Raw genomic sequence first — 17,391 nt, forward strand, 5'->3', positions numbered from 1 at the left:
CTGCATGAGTTGTAGGGAGCTGGGATCATTCCTTTATTTCTGTATCTGGGATAAACTAGTGAAATGTCTCTGCGATATATAAGGAGATTGTTAACGAATGAGATTTTTCTGATAGTCATAAATTGCGGATATACAGGTATTGGAAAATCTATAGTTCATCTCTAACCCCCAGTCGGTCCTCTCTCTCAATGTGTAACTTTGTTTTGGATTGCACAAAGGATCGTCTGAACATACAAACTTTGTTGAGTGATTATCAAAATCGTGACTGAAACCCTCATTCTTCAATTTTTGATAGTGTTTGAAGACATCAGTTATCCCTTTTGTACCCGGAAGAATGACAGGCTTTATAAGTGGCACTAAAACTGTCTTATCCCAAGAACAAACACGAGCTATAATACACTTTTGTGATTCCCTTTTGATTCCGCTCTACACCCAAGTGTGTTCTACATCATGTTTAAGGTAGCATTTTCTCCCATACTTGCAAGTAGGCCGGCCGATGTGGCCGTGCGGTTCTAGGCACTTCAGTCCGGAACCCTGCTGCTGCTACAGACACGGGTTCGAATCCTGCCTCAGGCATGGATATGTGTGATGTCCTTAGGTTAGTTAGGTTAAAGTAGTTCTAAGTCTAGGGGACTGATGACCTCAGATGTTAAGTCCCATAGTGCTCAGAGCCATTTGAACCATTTGAACTTGCAAGTAGTCATGTGCAACTCGTCAACCTCTACAATCTTATTGTTGCCACTGGTGGGAATACTTTCGTTAGATACAATTACACAGCACACTTCCTGACTAAATTCATAATAATCACAGATGGTATTCACAGATATGTCACTTTCTGAAGCAGTCGCTCGCGATGTATAATCTCTTATCCATCACGAAATGATAGTTGCACTTTTCTCAATGCTGAACTTTAAGTTTTTGAACCAAATATAATTCTAATTGAGGTCCTTTTTTGCATTGAGAACAATAAATCTGGAACAGAGAGTCTCGGTCAGCTCAGCGGTCTTTTTCGCACATGATCCTCTGTGACAATCCTTGCAATTTCTTTAATTTTGGTTCAGCAATAAACCATATTCCCAACAGAATTGTAAGTATTTCTCTACTGCACATATCCATGAAATTAAATTGCGCCATGTAATAGTATTAGAACTCACTGTTACTTGAGATTTGCTCATGGCTCTTCAAAATGTTAAACAATATTCCCTTGTCAATCCGCAAAACATTATCCAAACCTGCAACCTCAGCAATCAAACGTGTGATATACATCACTCGCATTGCGGGTGCAATTCAAAGCCATGACTTCGATACTCAAGACTTTTTGGACACAACTCAGAAGACACAAAGGAACTGTAGACATTGGCAGCGAGCAGGCATTGATTGAAATCAATCACACACTGCAGCCAATGTCTGCAGCAGTTGCACTATAGAACAAATTAGTATATTTGGAGTATTATTTGCTGGTTGGTTGGTTGGTTTGGGGAAGGAGACCAGACAGCGTGGTCATCGGTCTCATCGGAGTAGGGAAGGATGGGGAAGGAAGTCGGCCGTGCCCTTTCAGAGGAACCATCCCGGCATTTGCCTGGAGTGATTTAGGGAAATCACGGAAAACCTAAATCAGGATGGCCGGACGCGGGATTGAACCGTCGTCCTCCCGAATGCGAGTCCAGTGTCTTACCACTGCGCCACCTCGCTCGGTGGAGTATTATTTGCCTTTATTTCATACTCTGATAATACTGAAGGACTGAATTTGTGCCAGCCACTATGACATATTATTTTGATCTGATATAAGCTAATATGTTCTCTTTCTGAAGTATTTCTTTTAAAAACATCATATATAGTACTCCTGTATGTGGTACATACATCACAGCCTGGTAACAAATAAACAAATGAGACTACTTTGTCATTTATCTTGTAGACTATAAACCCACTGAAATGTGGGCATCTACTGCCACTGTGATTTAATGGTTAGCAATGCTGATTACTGGCCCGAATGTCCATTGCTCATGTCAAGTGATTAGTTTCGAATCTCCTGAAATGCAGTACACTTAACCTTGATAAGGGAGCAGAATATGTTTTAATTATACCAATATTGCCTATCTTAAATTCTGGAGGCAGCATTTATTCAGATAATTGTTATAGACATTTTAGTATAGAACAACTAATATTCTGAACATAACCCTCAGCAATGTGTTTTGGAGTCATGCTGACATCATCTGCTGTCCTAGGTTAAACCTGCATAAACATGCACTTCAAAATCACTTTTGACCCTGTGTGTGTCTGAAGTGCATCTTATGTAGCATATGAAGCCAGATGGTGTGAGCTTGACTCTCAAAACATATTGTTGAGGATTATGTTCCTAATATTAGTGGGTACTTGCTAAAATATTTATAACAATATTTCAATTGTATTTTTTGTTACATACATCTGTGATGTGGGTATATCGCAAAGATGATGAAAGTGTCACATGTGTATCTACACAACAGTGTAGTGGCATTGTATGGTAAGCCACATGTGACGTGCCTGCTGCAAGTTCATCCCAGTCAAGGTATTAATTTGCTCTATCCACCATATGGTGTGCATCCTCTAGGTCTTTAGCCATCGAATTTTCTCGCTATCGATGTTCTTTCCATTGGTTCTTGCTTTCTGGCTGTGTGGCCAAAATATTTCAACAGATTTTTGTTGAAAAGAGTCGACAGTCTTGTTCTGATGCTCTGCTGCCCCAAAATATATTCATCTGTTTGATGTGCTCTCCAAGGTAATAGAAGTCGTTTTCTATAACACCATATTTCCACAGCATCACTCCTGAGACGATCCGCCACCTTCATTGTTCAAATTTCTGCTGAATAGGTCATGATAGGGAAGAAGAGTTCACACGAGCCTGAGATTCTTCTCGGAGGTGAGGAGGTGTCCTTCCAGATGCAAGCACGTTTTGCTGTATAATTTCTCTCAATTGAAATGTGCCTACGGATCTCAGGCTCACAATCTCCAGTATCGTTGACAACAGCTCCTAAATACTCGAAGTGACTAATGATCTTGCAGCCAGCAATATTTGTGACATCAAGTCCGTTGTCATTAGGGCAGTCAACAATAATCACTTTGTTATTTGCATGGTTGATTTTAAGAGGAAATTAATTAATTAATAAAGGATAGTTAAGTACAATATGTAACTTCATTGAAGTAGCAAAACTTAAAAGAAGGTATGCAGAAAAGGCAGTAAGTCGAAATCTTTGATTAGCTTGTGATATGACAAACAATAATTGATTTCTAGCTGTCTAGGATGCACATATTTATGCTTATGTAGTCATCTTGTATAATGACATCTTTACATTAAAGGTTGTAGTAAAAATAATACGAATTAGATCTTTATACTTAGGGTAAAATTATGCTGCATCAGTGGCGAAACAAACATTCAGTTTAACAGAAGAAATAATGAGTAACATTTAAATCTCCATAAAGGAAACCATAGTCAACTTAAACAATTACAAAAGACTTGATTTACCTCCGCCATCAATTCTTTGGTCACTGCAATTTTCGGCTGCATCGTCCACCCAGGGTTGCGTGACATCCAGCTGCACACTCATTTTAACTTTTTTCCGGTTCAGAAGAATAAAAATCAGTAGGTTTTTCGTGGAGGTAGATATTAGCAATGATGCAGTGATTTTGTTGGTCAGGCTTTTTTTACATCGAGATTGGAAAAGACAGTGGCGCAGTTACTTTCTCCTCTTCACGTTGAAAGAAATGTAAAATATTGAACTTCTCGAATTGTTGAAGGCTTGGGTTCCTCTTACATCGTTCTTTTTTTTAACATTAACTGTCCGCAAAAGGCCTAACAGCTCAAGATACTTTCCAAAACGAATGACAATTTTTGAACGTCACATAGCAATTGTGACGTTATGCAATGTCATTTGTCTTTTCAGATATAGAATTTTGTTTTAATACTCCTTGATGTTACTGAGCAACAGGAGGAAACTTGTACATCTAATAGAGCGAATGTTTTCCACTCCGCACTTTCATCTTGTGTTCTGTTCATCTTTGCTCCGTAAGTCATATCTTTGTGGCGTTGTAGCTGCTGAAAGCTGTCGGTTGGTGGATTTGTGGTTTGTGTCGCATTGTGTTTTAATTGTACAAATTTGTAAATTAAAATTTGTTATGATTCTTGTGGAAACAGACTAGAAAATGAACATGTCCGCCTTATTTGCGTGCTCTAAGTGTTTCTCGAGGCATCCTTTCGAGGAACTCTCCGTTGGCCAACAGTTGTGCAAAGTAAGTCTTGCGAAATAGATTTACTGGTGTAGTTTTAGGTGTTCCATGTTTTCTTACCAATTATTTATATGGAATCGATTCTACTTGAGTTGTTTTCATCTCTTCTAGTGTGATATTGATATGCGTTTGTACAGTTACGACAGTCAACACTCAGTGAAGGTGTTATAAGTTTGTTACTTGGTTTTAGGAATGCCGTGGCGCTTTTCCAGTTGTGAAGTGTACTTACTGCAGGTCTGAATTTCAGCAGATAAGGTAAGACGTTTTAGCTGAACCATTTTGCTGCTTGCTACATTAGTTATAAGCTATGATGCGATGAGCAATTTATAATTCCGTCATGGAAATATTTTGTGCTGATCGAATGAAAACAGACCATTATTGGCGAAGCAGTGAATCTCAGAGAAGTGCTTAGTGACAACTTTTCTGATCTATATTTTCATTCTTATCGCGAACTACAGATCACTTCCGTATTATTGTTGGTGTAGGATATTTGTTACAGTTTAAATAACTTGCTGTGATGTGGCATGGTTAAACTCTTAAATGAGTTTTGACCCTAAACCTGCCTTAGGTTTGATGATTGACTACCAACGTCTCGCATTAAACTAGTGTATAAATTGAGTTTCGAATCCTATAGACTGCTCCTTTGATGAGATAAGCGAAATTTTCATATTGTCCCCTTTTTTATTTTGTAAGGTAAGGTAAGTTAAGTATGTTGAAGTTATATATTTAAATATTTAGTTTGGCATATAGATTAACTTTAGAGAACAATAAATCTTATGTAACAAACCCCATAAGGAACAACTGACAACAAACCATCTTATCCTACATGATGAAGATATCAATAGACATTTTTGTTGCTATATTAGTACCAAGAACAAAATTCTGTAGTTTATTTTATGAATGGAACAAAGTACAGTAATTAGAAATAGGATTTAGAGGGCCAGTTCAGTGCAAAGCTGCCCAAGAAACAAGAATTTATTTCCATGACTCCATTCTGGTAATAAACAGCAGGTTCCCAAGGTTTGTCTCTATCCGCAACAACTATTGTAGGCCTAACCATGTTTGTCTCATTTGCATTCTTGTGGTACCAGTGAACTAATGTGATGTCCCCAATAAGTATGATTTCCATACTTTTTGTTCGTAGCTTATGGGCGATTTCATCTCGCATCATAGAGCTCAAAAGTGAATGTGTCACATTGCTATTTCAAAGTTTGCTGCCAGAAAAAATCTATGTTGAATTTCCACGTGATGCCTCTCCAAAACTACAATATTTTGATTTTCTGATGATTTGTTGGAAAATGCTAGATACCTCTCTAAATGAGCCTATTTGTGAATATGTTGTAACAAAAGGGAAAGTGAAAAATTGTAATAAAGAAACCAAAAGTGATAGAGATCTGAATTTATTTTCAATAAATACTTTGTTCCCAATACTATGAAATATGATAAGTACATACACACTACTGAGTGCCCCCCCCCCTTCCACACTGGACTCGCATTCGGGAGGACGACGGTTCAATCCCGTCTCCGGCCATCCTGATTTAGGTTTTCCGTGATTTCCCTAAATCGTTTCAGGCAAATGCCGGGATGGTTCCTTTGAAAGGGCACGGCCGATTTCCTTCCCAATCCTTCCCTCACCCGAGCTTGCGCTCCGTCTCTAATGACCTCGTTGTCGACAGGACGTTAAACACTAACCACCCCCCCCCTTCCACCCCGCCCCCTCTCTCTCTCTCTCTCTCTCTCTCTCTCTCTCTCTCTCTCTCTCTCTCTCTCTCTCTCAACTATGAAAATTTGCAAGTATTTGCGAATCTCAAAGTTATGTTTTGAAAATATGAATAGTTGCTGAATGTTAACTGCCTTGAGAAATGATAAAGTGGAAGGACTGCTAACTGACAGCAATGACATTAACGCATGAAATTCTTAAACTGTCAAAATCTTTGTACGTAAAGATGAAAGAATCTGAAATTTTTTGGTTATTTAGAAAATCCTAAATGTTCTAAAATTTCATGGTACGTTAGTTGGTCATTATACTTGGGGAATGTATGATCAGAGTGGGCAATACTTGTCTGTAAAAATTTATGAAATTTTTTAGGTAGGCCTAGCTCTACTCTCAAGGTCAGAAGATCATGGACACTTAAATATTTAAATCGATTGCTGATTTTAAGTAAGTGTTGTGCAAAACTGGTATTTCTGAATCAAAATAATTACTTTGCAACATTATAGTTGGGTGGGAAAACAATTCATAAATTTCTTCAAAGGCATTTTATAACAAAAATGAGATATAGAGTCGAATTATTATTGTCTTCTGTCATGATTTTACTTCTTCATGACTTTCCATGAATTAAAATTGCCTACAATGTAATAGTCAAAACTGCAGTGTTGAAAAGAGTTCATTTTTTCACCCGTTTGCTTCTCTTTGAACTTTAATAGCCGAGCTGAATTTGTACACTGATCTTTTGATGATAGCCATTTGAAAGCATTGACAGGACTAGGTGGGGTCACAAAGGGGACAGTGTTATATCTTGCAGCTCTGTCTCACCCACTACTGATTGTCATACACACAAGAAATGAAGTGGCTCACTGCAAAGTCTTCTAATACATACTGTGGTCCCTGCATTTCACACACAGTAACAGGCCGCATTTTGTGGTTAATCACTCTTCCAGTGTTTGTGCCACTCTGGGATACAGCCCAGTAGTGACTCGATTGAATTCCTACCACAGGTTTCTCTCTTTTATAAATGGAATTCCCTTAATGTACTTTCATTTAGAATTAAGAGTTTCTTGTTTGTTACTAATGTTGATACAGTGTGTACAAGTGCAGTAGCATCGCTTACAGCATCAACAGCCTCATACTGGAGATCAAATCTTGTTGCAAGATGTTTACAGGGACCTCCTACATCATCACATGCACTTTTTCCATGACCTGTTGCTGAAAGTATCTTTTTTTTCTGTACTACAATGTTGACTAAGATCATACAAAGTTGAAAGTTGTTTTTAAAATGAGATGCTGCATCATCAGTCAAATACACATGTTTAGGAAATGCATGCCCTGTGCATGATATGTTATCGGTTATGCTGACAGCATAGAATGCATGTGCACTGTCATGAATGAGATCATCACTGACAATAGCAAAACAGTGTGATGTTCCAAAGGAAGTGAGCAACACGTGTGAATATTGATACAAATAATGTGTGCCAGTGGCAACTTTGAATTTGGTTCTGAAAGTAGTAGACCAGTTCTCAGCAAAGTCGAAATGAACAACAACAGTATTCTGGGATATGGCTGATTTTACTTATGTATTGCCTAGCTCGGGATCCTCCAGATGTGATGGTGAGCTATTCCTCTCTTGACCCAATGCCTAACCTCTGTAATAAACTTCTCTGGCTCTACTGTCTTCTTCACCAACTCTACTCCCTACCACAATGCACAGGTTATGTCCTTGTCAGTATCCTGAAGGTGTAATGCTTCAAGAGCCACCATTTCAGCACCAGGCCACATTGGACCCTCCTACAACTAACATTTATCTTGAAGCTCTTGACATACACACAGAAGTGTCAGGTCCATCTCTGTATAGGCCTACTTATTTCCTGTGACACTGCTTATTTGCAAAACAAATTTCAAATTAGTGTATTAAATATATATGTATATTTCCTTAACTGGCTGGCATTTTAGCCATTTTGGGCGTAAGGAGTGGAATTTTGAGAGACCAGTTTTTAAATTCGGGCTCTTCTTTTTCATTAGGAGCTATGCTTCTCATATTTATCTTGTCGAATGTCTTTCTAACTTTTTCATGATTTTCACTAACAGAGATTACATGAGCTTGATTAGGACTTTGCCTGCTACAATCTTTGTCATCACTTAAAATAATATTCTGGAGCAACAGTAAGCTTATCATTTTGCAATGGATGCCCACAGTAAGAATCTGGGCATGCTCAGGTACCTTTCTCATTCTTTATTTTATGAGCTTTTGAAATCAGATAATGTGAGGAAGTGGATATGTATGTCTGTATCTGCTGCTTAGAATAGCTACCTGGTATCAGGGTCAGTATCTGTACCTTCTCAGTATAGGTGGTTGCTGAGATAGCAATATTTAGGTTCTGAAACAGCACGTCACATTTTGTGTACATATCGCTTATCTTCAGGTTCTGCAGCAAGTGCATCTACATTATACATGTCACAGTTTGGAAGATGTTACTTTTGTAAAGCTTATTTCAATTTCTTCCACTTTTCTTTTTACATACTGTTTCCTTCTTGTGCTTCTTACCTTTCGTGGACATTTAAGGGGGGATGTGGTAGGGGCTACAAAAGAAGTGCTAACGTTCAACACATCAACTACTTCACACCTAGGAATGTAAACGTCTGCATTGTCTTCTTCAGTTTCACATTCGGGTGATGGTGATCGTTCAGGTGGATTGTCACTAAATTTCTTCTTGTAGTTAGTTAGCAATTCCTGCACAATGGATGTAATGCTAATATCGTTACATGAGGACCAAGATATTTCTGCAATACCTCTTGACTTATTTCCGACCACTGGGAAGAGTTTTTCACTTTTCTTAAACACCACCTTCTTGTGGCTCTTTTTCATTGTCCACACACCTTACTGTTTCACTTCTGCATCTCCTCATTGACATTGTATCTTCAAAAAAATTCAAACTAGACACACAACTCGATGCAGAATGGTTTTTGTGCAAGTTCTCATTTGTTTATTATAAACAGAAGAGCACTGGAAACAGTTTTTCCAACATGCATATTTTACGCTAGAAATTCGGTGATGCAAAATATGCAGAATGTTGAAATTTTTTTTAACACTTTACACACTGTGTTCATACTGAATACTAACGTATTAACCAAACAGTGTTCGCATAGTTCTCAAAAGCTTTTGGATGGGGGATTGCGAGTAAATAATTTGCAAAGATGCAACTTTTTAAATTTTTAGTAATAAATATTTACAATATTCTTTAAGTGGAAAAATTAATTTAAATTTCATATTTTGTCTTAAATTTGTAAGTTAAAGGAAGCCCATATATGTGTGGGTATCAACTAAGTTTCAACACTTTGAGAGGGAGCTTTAACGCTAAACATCTGCCAGGTCTCCAGTACTTTTGTTTTGATATATATCTGTTTTAAAAGTTATTTACAAGACATATGTTTCTCAAAAATTAATATAAAATGAAAGTACTTTATTTCTTAACACTTATGATATAGAGGTCTAATATATATTTTTTCCTGGGGAAATTCATGACCACGAGTTGACAAGACCTGTATGATTTGAGATGAAATAATCCTTATTTTTATTTGCAATAGTTCTGATTATGTGTTTGTATTACTTCTGTAATGTTGCACAGCCTGAAAGTGATTCTGTAACTTAGCAAATTTTTCAGTCTGCAGTGGTGATTAGGCTCTGTGATACGCCATTGTACTGGTCAAAAAGAATATTGCCTCAAGATGCCTCTTTTGTCTGATGCTTCTGGTCTCATTTATCCACATAGATCTTGTAGCCATTATTTTATCTTGTGGGTAGTTGGTGTCTTCTTCTTTTTATATTGAATACAAATTCTTCCCTAGTATTCGACCAATGTTGATTTATTTATGGAACTGGGTGGCCCTCTTTAGCATTATTTCTTTTGTGGTCAAGTTTAGTAGCTTTAATACATAGAGATTCTCAGGGGTTTGAAAGTAAAAATACATTGTTTTCTGGGCCATAATTAGACAGTAGGCCCTTATGTCTGACATTGCGCGTTCTACATATCATCAAAATTATTTTGCTGTGCCACACAACAAAAACATCTCATGACTGGTTTATGGCAATGTCCAGTATGTAACTCACTGATGTTATTGCTGTTGGTTCAATATACCATCAAATTGCTTCTTTAGTTTCACAAGGTGTACTGACTTCTATCTGAAATCAGAAGGCTCAAGAGTGATCTGTGTTAGTTTCTTGACTAGTAACAACAAGCAAGCTGAAATCTGTCTTCTTAGAATTAAAATAGTGAACACCTTTCTGCAAGGACATTTACCAGAATTGATGTAAAATTTAATACAACAAGTTCATGGTAATTGTGTTCCAAATTGCCCGTTCTTGTAAATTTTGTGATTTTAGTTAGGTGCTCTCGCAACACAATTGAAAGGAACTGAAGTTTGTAATAATAATGAGCTGGTGGTTGAAACTGAACATTTACAGTAAGGTATTGATTTAAAGAATAGCTTGTCAGTCCAAGTACTCTCTCTAGATACCATCTGCTATATTTAGATTTATTCATTGTGAATTAATTTTATTTTTCGTTTTATCTTAAGCTTGCATACTGTCTGTCTCTCAATCAACAGATATGTGATACTCTGGAAGCTTGTTACTTGTAGATGAGCAGTGGGATCAGTATGACTTACGACATTTTTCCAGAAAGTACGTGTGGCATACTCTTCCTTTCTTTTACAGGTTTATGTAAAGTGGTCTACCTAAATCTTCAGAACTGTCATATAATCTAGGGAATTAACTATTGTACAATTATTCTGTGAAGTTTTAAGAGTTCCTTCTTTTTAACATTGAAATTTACAAGTTAAGGATAGCATGGTTGTAATCAGTGTTACATTTTGAAGTAATAAGTTATAAGACAGAACTGCTGGCCAGTACTTTCTTTAGGGGGCAAAATATATAGTACCTCCAGTTAATACACTACATGTAAAAAGAACGTGCTACTTTTGTAGAGATGACACTTATCCTCGCTACAGATCATGCTGTCTCACAGATGCCCACCCTCTCTATACTAAAGTAACTATACGAATGGTGTGAAGACAACTTTTTACTTCAGTTCTTGAAAACACAAGGTAGTTTAACATTCAAATAGAGGCTTAAAAATCCTCTCTGGAGACGTATGCTTCTGGGAAGTGCATAAACAGATAATACAGTCCTATTTACTGTCTTTCACAATCAGAACTGAGAGGCTAAAATGTCGTCAGAATTTAAGCTGTCTAGAAATTGAAAGGGGTACGTGTATCAACTTGATTAATAGCAGTAAGAATTTAGTGTGAAACAGACAACAAAGGAACGATTCCAGCATTTAACTTAAGAAACACCAGAAAATCTAAATTTGGATGGGTGGACAGATATTTGGACAACCGTCCTCTTAAATGTGTGAGTGATGTCTTTCCAGTGTGACACCTTACTTGCTTAAATGTGTGTCCACACAATGCCTTTTTTCAGTTCAACTGTGCACATCCGCTTACATTTCCAACAGTGCAAGCAGGTAAGCATAATTGTGGCTGCATAATTTCTTCGAATTGGAGGGCCTTTGTCATAGTGCATTGCAACCCGAGTTTGGCTGTGATCTCGTGCACTGTTCAGTAGACGACAGGCAGGTGGGGCCAATATGTGTTTCGTTGTGTAATGTGGTAAAGTTAAGCTTTAAGGCGATTTATGAGCAGTAATGTCTGTTGACTCCAAAGAAAGCACACTGAAAACCAGGAGGAGTCATGGAATGCCACTTCTAAAGAGTATTTGAGTAGAAATTTGAGGTGTGATGCGCTTAGTGTCAAGTGTTGGTTAAAGTCTCTGATCATATTACTGTAAAGAAGAAGATAAGTCTCAAAGTAGGAAATCAAAAGAGAGGAAACTACAAACTTATGAAAAGTGCATAGAAAACTGTGCATAGGTATTCCTGTTATGGTGACTTAATTACACAAGTGAGGGCTGTAATACCTGAGAAAGAAAAAGAAAAGGGGAAAAAAAATGAAGTCGGAGCAGCTCCTCAACAAACCAATAGAAACTGGAGTGAAGGACATGGATAAAAAATGAAAACACAGCCTCCATTCTGATGGATTCTGGGGTCTGTAGCATTCCCAAGTTTGTTGAGTCAAGGCATCTTAATGTGTGTCTAATCTTTTTTCATTGAAGTTGTGTAGGCAACTTTTCAACTTTTCATAAAATAAAATACTAATAATATACTGAAAGTCAATCTACCTTCACATAACATAACATCTTAGAACCTCCCTTAAGTATTTCTCAGTTTGAGGAAAAATAACGAAGGCGGCCAGACATGCCCATTAAAATCTCACTGTGACCTGAAATTTGTCAACAGAAACTCACGAAGTTTGTATTTCTCATACACTTATGTGCTGTTTTACCCATTACCACGTTAATGTTTTCTTTTTCTGTTGCCCTTAATTACAATAAAGACAGTACAGCCAGCCAAGCAGACAAATGGGTTCTTAGCAACCTGCTTGCACAGTGAAGCAATGTTCGGACAGGACAACACATGTGCTTACCTTTCATTCTTTGTACCAATTTTTGTGCATGCGCTTTTGTTTCCAGACGTCTGTGATTGCGGATGAGAAAAGAGGCATCGTATGGACATACCTTAACCTTAACTTGTGGAAGTTGCCAAAATAATAATAATAATAATAAAAACCAAGATGTCAGAAGAGGTCGCAACAATAGTATTCGGAATAGAAATCAAGATTATGAAATTATAGTGACCAAGAAACAAATTCTAGGAGAGATGTTATGTGTAATGTTACAGAGGCAAAATGGTATAAAGGATAACCAGTGAGAAGAGATGATTAAGGTGGAAACATAGGAACAAGATTATGGTAAACAGTTGGGAAGAAAATAAAGTTATATAATTAACAATTTGGCAGCTTCAGACAGGGATAGAAGAGATTAAGATATGCTGATATCAAGATGGAGGACTATTTCAAGATTGTATAACATTGCGACAATTATAGGATATGCATGCGAACAGTTACAAATAATATGAAATACATTTGATTGCAGAAATAACATGAAACTTTAGAAATTAGGTGGGTTGTGGGTGGGGACAAACTAGACATATAGCCATCTTAATAATGTAGACATACCAAAATAACCACTAATGCTCCCACGTCTGAAATGCAACAATTTTGGACATTCTCATACTTCTCTGTAAATGTAGAACTTCACACAGTCAGCAACTAAACCGAATAACAGAGGGAATTTAATCAGGGCTAACATGTTGTCCCCCATTGCAGCATGCAGAATCCTACTTGTGAACTTCATTCTTGTATCCATAACTAACAAAAATTGGAACATAAAATTAAACCCTTGACAATGAACAACATACTACTCTAATAATACCAAACCTGAAAACAAATCTATTACCCACAACTGCCAACAATAAAATAACTCACTAACGAATGACCAAAAATTCTTCCAGCATTATTCTCAACAACAGCTCTCAAGGAGCCAGAGAATAACTGTCAGCATCAAACAGTGTAGAAACATAAACTTCCCACGCTGTTGAGTATCACCACATACTGCAGTACGGTCCATATAAACACAATCAATTTCGAATACACCACACCGTCATAATGTCGCACAAAGCAGTTACATCACGGATGAAAGCATTTGGGCAGTACTGCGAAGTTTGGTTAACACACCCAAATCTTATCCAACGCTTGCCCCTCCACCCTTTCCTCTCCTTTTTTAGACACCTTGTGTACATTTCCTTGCCCATCTGTTGTTTTTAGGGTATTTCTCCTGCCAAGTGCTATTTTTGTAATATGATTTATTGATTGTTTTGTCCTGTTCAGGACTTCACTAAATAATCAGAATTTTGAATTGTGATTGTTTCTCTCCGTTGGTTAAATTCTGTGCTTGCTACTATTTGATTCATTCATTTGATTAATTCATCTATGTGTTTAAAACTGTAGTTATGGGTGAATCATCAGGGTGTGATTCTTATTTCCTTTCTTTGGCTTTTCCTTCAAATTGTACATGAAGAATTATAGTCAAATTTGGTACCTTATTTATCATGCTGTGGGCAATTTGTATCTTTTTGCATCTATATTCTGGCTTTCCCTTGCAAGTGCAGTTTGTATTTTCCCCTTGGACTTGGTGCCATGTATAGAATTGTTTGCAGTTTCCCTTGCACTTTTTAACCTTCATTTCCTGTTGTGTATACCTGCCAATAACATAAAGAATAGTAGTGCACAATACAAATGTTATAGCCTAATCACAGTTACCGATTAATGTGGTTGTGCTGAAGCATCTTGTAAATTAGTTCTGCAAGACACCAGTATTATGAAAAAAATAGTGCTACTCGCCATATAGAGGAGACGTTGAGTTGCAAACAGGCACAATAAAAAGACTGTTAACTGTATAACAGTCTTTTCATTATGCCTGTTTGCATCTCAATGTCTCATCTATGTTGTGAGTAGTAATCTATCCATTTCATAGTACTGTCATTGTTCCATCCTGGACTTTCAGTTCTCCTAGATATTAATACAAATTTAAACTTTCAGTTACAGTATCAACTGATTTATTGATTCCAGTTAGTTTGAAAAGTGCATAGCTTAATCTGACGTAATATACTGTGTTTTGTATGGAATGTATTGACTTACTTTGTGATGCAGTGTCGATTTCAAGACAACCCCAGTAACACAGATTGTATCTCTCTTTTGTTCTCAGTAAAGGAAGCCCCAGTGCAATTTGTAAAAAATGTGAGCAGAATGTAAAGCAGTTTGGTAAACCTTCAGCTTGTGAATATTGCAATACAATAGCAGCATTCATCGGGAACAAGTGTCAACGTTGTACCAACTCTGAGAAGAAATATGGTCCTCCGGTGACTTGTGAACAGTGCAAACAAAAATGTGCTTTTGATAGGAAAGATGAAGATAAGAAGGTATAGTTACACCACTACGTGTGAAACAACAGATACAAAGATGATATGAAAGTAGTCACTATAGGCCAGATAAGTTGTACAAAAAAGTGAAAAGTTTGTAAAAAAAAAGAAAAAGAAATTTGTAAAACTGTTGTAATTAACATTTAAGAACATTCATTGTACAAATTTTATTGCTTTATGGTGCAATTTTAATATTATTGGGTATGATGGTAAAAAAAAAATAATTTATACTTGAATACAGTTCAGTTTCAAAACTGTTGAGACTACCTTTGTCCTGCAAGAGAATTAAAAAATATACTTATAGTTTAATATTACTGGTGCAGGAAACTACTGTTGATTAGAGTGTTAACAATGTGTTGCATATTAACAACACGGTTATAAACAAGTCTCTGGATGTACCAGATTTTTCTTCCCCCCACCCCCCCAAGTCATCTGACAACAGAAATGTGTTGTTGTAATGAATCAGTTGAAGAATCTTGGCTATTTATGAAACACGCTAAAGTGTGTGTAGTGAGAGCCTTGTGGTTTCTAAATTGGATCTTTCACTGAATATGTAGAACTGTCCAGCAGATTGAGAATACATCTGGTTTGTTAAGGGGGCATCAACAGTGAAAACGACATATGTTATTCATATCACAACCTTCCTAAGGGCAACATTTTACTCGTAACATGATTTAGAGAAATTAGTGAATTAATAGAAGTATGTCATAGTCAAAAGAATAGTTCAATATAACAACGTTTTATTGTAAAACTTTGGTCAGTAAAATATTCTGACTTGTAACTATGTGAGGCTCACCTTTAAAACCGCTGGTCTAATAGAACAACAAATTTTTGTCAAGCTACTACTTGTTATGATGACCCAATGTATGCAGTTCTGAAATATGCTCTTAGTTGTATCTTGTATAATTAATTTGGGATAGAGTTACCAGTATTACTTGCATACTGTAGTTACTGAAACTGATTGTAGTGTGTTGAGTAACAGATAACAGTACAATGAATAGTGTTATTCATCTTAAGTTTTAGTGTGTTTTAATGATGAAGTTGTCTATATCATATTAATGTGACTAAAAGATTTCATTAGGTTCGTGATATTGGCTGATGGATTGTAAATTTCTTCCTCCATCCTGCCATTTTTCAAGAATCTAATCTGAATATCTTAAGCTTGGTAATTTGCAAGGTGATAAAATACAGTGGGAAATAGAACCCATAGAAAATTTTGAAAAATACGGAAAATGTGACCCACAGTTTTTCTGTAATACGCAGCTGTTATAACGGGTGGGGGGGGAGGGTCGGCTTGTCTTCAGCATTGAGTAGGTAAAAAAAATTGAGACAAGAAAGAGAAACAGAGTATAAATGTCCTACTTGTCAGCATTGAAAGCTGTGATAAGTAGATTTGATGATGATCTGCAAATGCTTACTCTCTTTTTCATTATAAATTGACAACAAAAATATCGTAACAGTTCAGTGAAACAAAAATATCATAACAGTTCAGTGATTGAAACATGCTGGATTCCATCACTATTCTTTCAAACAGAGAAATTTCTTGCTGTATATTGCATTGTTAAAGGTCTTTATGCACTCCCCCCCCCCCCCCCCAAAAAAAAAAAAAAGAGAGAGAGAGAGAAGAAGAAGAAGAAGAAAGGGGTGGGATGTGTTTGATCTCTCACCATTGGTGAAAAGTTTTCTGACGATTTTCTATGTTTGTGTATAAGTTTTCTGTGGCATTGCTATGTTGAAAATGGGAATAATCATAACTGGAAGATGGTGGCAATGTCAGTAATTTCCAATAGAAATAAGCTTACAAGCAAACACAAAATAAACAGCCTGTAAAATTATTCAGTTTAATTTCTGTATAACATTTATTACTATAACATGATCAACGCATATGTGTGACTTGTGGACAATGGTACGAGCATTTTGTTTTGAGAAGATTTGTTTAACTGGAAACACAAGAAAGTAATTTATGATTTAACGAAACACTCCTCAGCTGTTTTTAATTTGATCAGCACAAAATTGAATAGTTTTACTTATTTGTACTGTTGCTTTTCATATTAGTACTATTATTGCTATTGCCACTGCCACTTTTGCTGAAGCTTCTCCTGCATGTTTTACTACTGTTAATGCTGCTGCTGCTGCTTTTATGTATCAGGAAAAGGGGATGCAGATTTGTGCAATTGTTTTTTGAAATTGACTTCTTGTTTATAAAGACAAGGGAAAGTCCAAGTAGGAATATCAACAATGTAGGAAAAGACAGATTGCTACTAAGACACTTACATAAAGCTTTCTGCCACAGCCTTCATTAGCAAACAAGAAACACAAGCAAGTACACCTCATGCACACATGATCGCCAACTTCAGCATCTTGTATTGGAATGCAGCTATCACGTGGGATGCAAGCAGCAACCTGGATGGGGTGGGGAGGGGGAACGGGTAGTAGTGTACAGGCTGGGAGAGACAAAATGCTGACTGGTGAAGTGTGCAG

At 36.8% G+C, this 17,391-nt stretch overlaps 1 protein-coding gene across 2 annotated transcripts in view; it reads left to right on the forward strand.

Annotated features, from left to right (window-relative positions):
* Positions 1 to 4,064: 4,064 nt before the first annotated feature.
* LOC126203272 (protein FAM76A) overlaps positions 4,065 to 17,391 on the forward strand; it is an 81,321-nt gene continuing 67,994 nt past the window's right edge. For both annotated transcript variants that reach the window (XM_049937527.1, XM_049937528.1), the window contains exons 1-3: positions 4,065 to 4,263; positions 4,451 to 4,515; positions 14,697 to 14,910. In XM_049937527.1, the coding sequence (XP_049793484.1) occupies positions 4,177 to 4,263; positions 4,451 to 4,515; positions 14,697 to 14,910 (366 nt within the window). In that variant the 5' untranslated portion in view covers positions 4,065 to 4,176. The remainder of the gene's footprint in view (positions 4,264 to 4,450; positions 4,516 to 14,696; positions 14,911 to 17,391) is intronic.

Source organism: Schistocerca nitens, chromosome 9 (genome assembly GCF_023898315.1).
Source record: "Schistocerca nitens isolate TAMUIC-IGC-003100 chromosome 9, iqSchNite1.1, whole genome shotgun sequence".
In the NCBI taxonomy this organism is placed as follows: Eukaryota; Metazoa; Arthropoda; class Insecta; order Orthoptera; family Acrididae; genus Schistocerca; species Schistocerca nitens.